The sequence below is a fragment of the Trachurus trachurus genome (assembly GCF_905171665.1).
Source record: "Trachurus trachurus genome assembly, chromosome: 15".
Classification (NCBI taxonomy): domain Eukaryota; kingdom Metazoa; phylum Chordata; class Actinopteri; order Carangiformes; family Carangidae; genus Trachurus; species Trachurus trachurus.
The window spans coordinates 2,442,074-2,450,000 of record NC_139906.1 but is presented as its reverse complement, the minus strand read 5'-3'; the positions used below and the strand labels follow the sequence as shown (position 1 = coordinate 2,450,000).

At 40.7% G+C, this 7,927-nt stretch overlaps 1 protein-coding gene across 1 annotated transcript; it reads right to left on the bottom strand.

Moving 5' to 3' along the window:
- Positions 1-169: 169 nt before the first annotated feature.
- On the bottom strand, positions 170-5,615 carry acyp2 (acylphosphatase 2, muscle type). The gene is made up of 4 exons (XM_083987800.1): positions 5,450-5,615; positions 5,151-5,167; positions 4,319-4,428; positions 170-454 (listed from the first exon to the last, which is right to left on the bottom strand). Exons 1-4 carry the CDS (start codon positions 5,604-5,606, stop codon positions 340-342), a joined length of 399 nt encoding a protein of 132 aa, XP_083843926.1. The 5' UTR covers positions 5,607-5,615; the 3' UTR covers positions 170-339.
- Between the last annotated feature and the right edge of the window lie 2,312 nt (positions 5,616-7,927).

The following is a 7,927-nucleotide window of genomic DNA, read 5'->3' as shown; positions in this document are numbered from 1 at the left end:
TCTGTTTCCTGCCTTAATGCTAATCTAAGTGTCTGCTTCCTGTACAGAGTGGTATTATTGATCATTGATCATTGATTGAACACATAATGGACATTAGACGAGTGTTTTCACAGAGGAGCGACAGGAAACAGGACTGAGCCATTGAATTTTCCAAAAAAATAAAATATTATTTATTCATGTGACAGAACTCAACTTCCTGTTTTTCTTCATCAGTCTTCATCACAGACTTCATGCAGACGTGAAACCTGAACTCAGATCGATTATTGATCATTGACTGATCAGGTCTGAGCTCCAGAGGACAGCAGCAGCTCGGAGCGTTTGATTGGTCGCTCAGGTGGTTCAGTAGCGGGTGCTGAAGCCGGAGAGCGTCACCTTGTCGATGCTCTTCTCGTTACTGAATGAAGCTCTGGTGATACGACTGGACGGACTTCCCTCCTTACTGAGCCACACCTTCCTGAGGGGGGGGGGGGGGGGGGGGGGGGAGGAGGAAGAGGAGGAGGAGGAGGAGGGGGAGAGGAGGAGAGGAGGAGGAGGAGGAGGAGGAGGAGGAAGGAGGAAGAGGAAAATAGTAAGAAGAGGGAGGAAGAGGAGAATGACCATCAATGACTATCTATCTATCTATCTATCTATCTATCTATCTATCTATCTATCTATCTATCTATCTATCTATCTATCTATCTATCTATCTATCTATCTATCTATCTATCTATCTATCTATCTCAGCAACACATGTGCATCCAATTCATCGTCACATTCACACCTGTCCCCTGCAACAAGGTAGGAACCAAAGTGAAGTACAGTTTAGTTTTTTACATAATACTTTATTGCAAAGCCTCTTGCCTTCACAAGCTTAATCAATCATTTCATTCTCTTTGCGTTTTTGTACTTTGCATTTTTTTTTTCCAGGTTCAGAAAAGAAATAACAAGCCCCAAAGAAAACAGACAAACACACACGAGGCAAACTGAGGTATTTCCCAAAGGAGGATCTCAAGGAATGGAAAAAAAAAAAAAAAAAAACTAAACTAATTGAAAAATAAATAACAGTTTTGTTTTTATGTTGTTATTATGTTACAGCATTATACATCATCGTCCCTCAGTGGTGAAAATGAACATTGCACCAGGTCATGATGATAAAACACAACTATATATCGATCATGGTTTGAATATGTATGATAATGCTTTTGTGTTTTGTTCTTCAACGTGTTCATGTATCTATCTCCCTCATGGGAACTCGTCCGGTTGAAGGTCGGGACGGTTCAACATCTGGACGGTGAAATGCATGATGGGAAATCCAAACATTACTTCAGCTAAATATAAAACATGAGAACGAGAGTGAGTGTGTGTGTGTGTGTGTGTCGCTGTCTGTGATTCTGATGATGCTGGTTTATATATGTGTGTGTGTGTGTGTGTGTGTGTGTGTGTGTGTGTGTGTGTGTGTGTGTGTGTGTGTGTGTGTGTGTGTGTGTGTAGATTATAGGAGATTGCAGAGGATCAGGGTCACGTCCATGTAGCTGCACTGACTGAAGCTCAACCAGAGAGAGAGTGTGTATGTGTGTGTGTGTGTGTGTGTGTGTGTGTGTGTGTGTGTGTGTGTGTGTGTGTGTGTGTGCATGCATGTGTGTGTGTGTGTGTGTGTGTGTGTGAGAGAGAGAGAGAGAGAGAACGACAGATGTCCTACTTCTTTCTTTTTTGGCATAAAAACTTCTCCATCTACAGTCGACTGATCTGCTGCATGACCTACTATACTGTACTGTACACACACACAGCTTAGCGTTCACTCTACAGATGTTTGTTGATTTTCCTCCATTAACGTTTCACTGATCTCGATGATCCAGACACAAAAAATGTAAATATTTTTAAAGAATATCACAGAATGGGGTGAAAGAGCTGCAATAGTGCCTCCCAAGCAGATTTACTTAAAGGGTAACCAACCTACTGCTAATGACTATAGGGATTATGGCAATGGGACAATCTGACAAAATGTTGAACTATCCCTTTAACAATATTCAAACAGAGGGCAAAAAGTGTGCACATCCAAAGGTGCAGGATTAAAAAGTGCAAACTCACAAAAAAAAAGGAAAAGAAATCCACACACTGTAGGTTAGGGGCTCCCTATGACTTTTATAGGCAACGTTTAAACATTTTGATTCGACGACATAACCTACACCTACAGTCTGTGGATTTCTGTTAACAATCTTATCTTTCTTTAAATTGTAATAAAGTGATTTTAGTGCAGATAGTTTTTTTACCCTTTGAGAACTGAATATCTATCCCATAAATGTTTGTTTCTCTTTATAATCTGGAACGTTCTCTGATGTGAAACTGATCTGGAGTCTGTTCTCCCTCAGTGAACATGGAGGAGAAGTTTCCTTAAAAGGAGGAAAAGAAGAAGAAGAAGATCCTGATCAGACACCTGCTGCACCTCCTCCTCCCTCTCTCTTTATCTCTCTCTCTTTCTCTTTCCTCCTTTCTTTTCTCACTCTCTCTCTTCCTTCATGCCTCAGTTTTTTATTTTTACGCTGCTCGGCACTTGGGGAATTTTTTTATCTCCTTCCCCTCGGTCCACCACCTCCCATGCAGCTCTTTTTCTCTCTTTCTCCTCCCTTCCTCCCTCTGTCGTTCCTTTTCTCTCTGCTCATTCCTCATTTGTTCATTCTCCACCCTTCCTCCTCTCCCCTCCACCTCCCCCCTCCCCCCAGCAGGAACAGCTGCTTCCTGTTTCCCAGGCCCGACAGGAAGTCAGGTCCCGGTGAAAGTGGCGTTCAGAGGAAGGACGTGGGAGAGAGCGAGCGAGGAAACACGGAAAAGATTCCTGAAAAGATTCGGATATAATGGACGGAAATGTTCCAGATAGGCAGCGTGTGTGTGTGTGTGTGTGTGTCTGTGTGATATTGTTAGTGAAAGTGTGTGTTAATCAGTGTGTCACAGCGAGGTCATAAATGATTGATTGGCTCGTTCACAGAACAACAACAAAAAACTACAATCAGATTCAGATTCAACTCTCTGTGTGTGTGTGTGTGTGTGTGTGTGTGTCCCTGGAGGCGGTGATGTCATCCAAACGAGACATCCACACCCCGGTGACATCACTCCCAACAGAGAGAGACGACATCTAAACTAAGTGATTATTAACGAGAGGAGGAGTTTGTGTCTCTATAGATAATAAACACAACAATCAATAAACTTAAGTCAGATCTATAAATAACATGAGGATGAATCTAAAGGCTCATTGATGATAATTTAAAGGGATAGTCCAAGTTGTTTTAGAGGGAAATACAGAGACTGCTTGATGAAAAACTGTCCCTGAAGGCAACGCGCATCAGCGGTTTTGCATGAATTTCCCTCTAAAACAACTCTGTGTGGTAACGTTGTGTTATTATCTCATAGCGTGGTGAATGTGCAGCTCACAACTTGTCCACCAGAGCGTTGTGGAGTTGTTGGATTGTGTATTTGATGAGGTTGATGAGGGAAACGAAGAAATCCCATAATGAGCCTCCGTAGCGCAGCTCTGAGCAGCTCACGGCTCTGCTCCGCCGTTCTAAAAACAGCTTGCACCGACAATTAAAGGTAACGAACCTACTGCTATGACTATAGGGATTATGGCAATGGGCCAATTTGCCAACATATTGAACTATCCCTTTAATATTAATCATGTTTATATTAGGTGAAGTGCCGGATTAAAATTATTTAACTGATGAACAAAAGAAAAGGCTGTTACATCAAACATTAACAACAGTGTTTATGACCTTGATGTAATGAATCAAAACTGCTGTGTTGTTAATTAGTTGTATTATAAGACTGGTTTTACTTATTTGCTTTTACTTGTTCACTTTGTTGTGATAAAATGTGTTTATATGACTATTTTGTGTTAATATCTGTACTGAATTATTGTTTTGCCTGATTTTAACCTGGTGGGAAAATAAATACTCTAAATATTAGTAATGTTTTTTTTTCTTTATAACTTTTTACTACAAATAGTGAAGTGTTTTACATGAAATGACATTTTTTTTTATGTCAAACTGAGGAAAGTGAGGAAACTTGAACTTCAGTAAACACACTGATGTTGTGAAGGTGAACAGTGACACCTGGTGGTGGACACACAGTAACACAACAACACGACACTCTGGTCCTCCTGACTTGACTAATATAAAGAGCTCCTTCTGCTTCTCTCTGCTGTGTATTTGTGTTCTTGTTGTGTTGTGTTGTGTTGTGTTGTGTTGTGTTGTGTTGTGTTGTGTTGTGTTGTGTTGTGTTGTGTTGTGTTGTGTTGTGCTGTGTAGTTGTTGTGTTGTGTAGTTGTTGTGTGACAGTGTGGACTCACATGTCCTCCACCTGGGCTGCAGGACCCTGGACTTGTCCCACCACCGTCCCGCTGCGGGTGTTCTTCACCCAGCCCACCAGACCCCGACTCAGCCCCTCCTTCTCCGTGTACTGCAGGACACAAAGGGTTAAAACACAATAAAGTTTTATTTATTCATTTATTATCATGATTAAATGAGCAGAGGTGTTATGTAAATTAACAAACTGTTACTGCTTACTGCTACTTCAGGAGTCATATGACGTACGAAGCTCTCTGATTGGTTAATGTAAAATGTAAAAAAAAACTAATCTATTGATAAATCCAATAATGTTTTTTTTTTATGTTTTCTTTTCTTAAGCTATCAATTTTTTTATTGACCACTTTATTAATAGATTTATATAGCCTACATTTTTTTTTTAAATTTTTTCTTTTTATTTCCCATTAAAATATCAAAAAATGACCAGTCATTGTAGCGTTCACATCTCTTTACCTCCTTCTAACCTTTTCTCTGTTGGTGCACATCATTATTATAATGTTAGCTGCAGATTTTAACGTATAATTTCTCTTTTTCCATCTTCTTTAATTGTATATATGGCCTTAAATTATTACTGTAACATTTGTAAGTGTTTGTATGAATATATTTTTTCTGTGCATTTCTTTTAATCTTGTGATATTTACTATGGGTGGAGGCTTTACAGGAGCTTTTTGCCTCTTCCTGCACTATATGTTATCTATCTTTGTGATTTGTGCATACCTTATTTTATTCTTTTAGTGCAAAATAAACCACTGAACCCATTGATGAAGATGACGATGAAGATAAAGATGACAACAGGCCTCTGATAATAAAACTCACCATTCTGAAACACACTCCTGGAAACAAACATAGAGAGAGAGAGAGAGGACAGGATCAGCTCAGCAGCTGTTTGATATCGGATCAATAAAGTTTTGGTTTTATTCCACTTTATTCCAAACCAACATGTAGACTAGTGTGTGTGTGTGTGTGTGTGTGTGTCTGTGTGTGTGTGATAAGAGCAGCGACGCTCCTCGGTCCTAAATTAAGCAGCAGATCAGTTTACAGCTGTGAGCTCAGAGCAGCAGCGAGGAGGAGGAGGAGGAGGAGGAGGAGGAGGAGGAAGAGTTGAACATACGGACCCTGAACGTTGCCGAAGATCTCGAAGTCGACGGAGACGAGCTGACTTCCTGCTGCAGACATCCTGAGAGGAAGAACAGAGCACAGGAGGAAGAGGAGGAGGAGGAGGAGGAAGGACCAGTGACACGGCGCTCTCTCTCTCTCTCTCTGCACCAACATGGTCGCCCCCTCTTTTCCTTTTTTTTATTAAAGGTAAATCCCCCCCAGTTAAAGGAGCTCTGGTCTCTGTAGTCCAGTAGAACTACATGTCCCAGCATGCACCAGCACCACAGCTGTCAGCTCCTGGCATCATGACTCAGGATCAGTTCAGGAGTTTAAACTATAACGATGCGTTCAATGACCTCTCTGTTTCAAGATAAATTGTTTTACAGTGTAATTTGGATCTAAAAATAAAAACTTAACTGGATTCAATGGTCTAAATGTGAAGAAACACAACTTTAAGAAGCATTTCAACATTTTAGAGCTCAAAGTAAACCAGAGCTGCAACTATGAGTTGATTTATGGCAAATTAATCAACTATTTTAATTGTTTCTGATTTAAAAAAGCACTAAAATCATCTTGTTGCAGCTTTTAAGTGAAAAGTTAGTGTTTTTCTGTCTTACACATCAGTAACTTGAACCTGTTGATCTAAGAAAGAGGCTCTGTCAGTATTTTTGATGTTTTAAGGAACTATTCTGCTGTTTAACCGCACAAAAACAAAACTTTAAGAAGAATCTAGAGCTCAAAATAAACAAGAGCTGCAACTATGAGTTGATTTGTAGCAAATTGTTTCTGATAAGAAAAAAAAACACCAAGATGATCTTGTTGCAGCTTCTCTAATGTTAAAGGGACATTCCGGCGTAAATGTAACCCATGGTCCAACGCACCTTAACACCAAGAGGAAGTCTGATAACCGCTAGCTTCTCTAGTTGTAGCAACTTTAGCAATGACCGCACCATAACAAACAGCGCAGGATACGGATCCACTATCCACCGATCAAAAAGCCACTTACAGCCACAAATAATGCTCAGAACAGCACCAAACGTCATCAACAGTACAAACAGGGTCCCAGCACATAATACGAGGCACCAAACATCTGTTAGCTTAGCCTGGTTTCTATTGAAAAGAGACGAAAACAACTCACCCACTCTCCTCCAGTTATACGCTATGCAGCAACTTTCCGCGTCCAGTATAACGTCCAAGCACTGACAACACACGTCCGAGTCCACAAAGCACAAAGACAAAAAACAGAAACACAAAAGTAGAAATGTGAACATAGGACAATCTCCTCAGGGAAACGATGCAGTGCTGTATTCCAGTTCCTTGTCCTTCCATTGTCAGACATTGTAACAGTGTTGTGCTCCCGGCTCTATGTATGCCAGTTGACTGTTGATGAGATGCACCTTCAGAAAACTGGTTGATCATTGGTTGATCATCACATTTCCCTTCGTTAGAGAAAGTCAAGATTCACCTGGGAGAAATTCACCAACTCAGGACAGATTTAGAAAAAAGTCTAATGGAAATGTATAGAAATCAGCTTGAGACATATTATGACAACTTTAATCATTTTGCATGTAAAGACTTATGTGACGAACTAATGCCTAAATGTTGTGTTGGGTTAGACTATCCAACAGAGATCCATTATAATACATTTTGAAGTAGGAAACAGCAGATCATTGTACATAATCATTTGCATGGATGAACCAAAGCATTTGCAACTTGTTCAAAGAAATGATAAACAGTTTTTTTTTATGTGCAAGTGACACAATGATGTGAAGATTGAACAAGTAGTTTTGAGAATTATCTGAATCGTCCACTAGAGGTCACTCTCACCTCACTGAACACACCTCTGCTCTGCTGGCCTGGACTGTGTGTGTGTGTGTGCGCATGTGTGTGTGTCTGTGTGTGTGTGTGTGTGTGTGTGTGTGTGTGTGTGTGTGTGTGTGTGTGTGTGTGTGTGTGTGTGTGTGTGTGTGTGGTTTGAGATCAGTGGGAAGTTTCTCTAAATTAGAGTTTTATAACATGAGGACGATTTAAAAAGTGATTATGATTTAAATAAATGTCCTCAGAGTGAAGACCAGAATCTCTGAGGGTCCAGACTGGGTTCAGTTCTGGTTCCTGAACAGGTGTCAACATGTGTGTGTGTTTATGTGTGTGTGTGAAGTGTTTCCTGTATCTAGCGACTGAGGTCAGTGTGTTCAGACCATCGAGGAAAATATTAAGTGATTAGACCATCACATCGCTCTGTAAGCCACGCTGTAATCTCCACACACACACACACACACACACACACACACACACACACACACACACACACACAGAGGGTGAGAGAGCATACTCAACATTTAGGGCAAACACACACACAGCCTGTAACACCCCCCACCCCCCACCCCGACACACACACTCGACACCATTTGAAGCATGAGCAAACACACACAAACACACACACACACGCGCTAATGTAAGTGTTTTAATCTGTGTGTGTGTCAAAACAAACACCA

Excerpts from the sequence above, each read along its gene's own strand:
- acyp2 (XM_083987800.1), bottom strand. The coding sequence starts at position 5,606 with ATGTTGGTGCAGAGAGAGAGAGAGAGAGCGCCGTGTCACTGGTCCTTC. Across the intron at positions 455-4,318 it reads GCAGCCCAGGTGGAGGACAT|GAAGGTGTGGCTCAGTAAGG; the intron begins GTGAGTCCACAC and ends CCCCCCCCTCAG.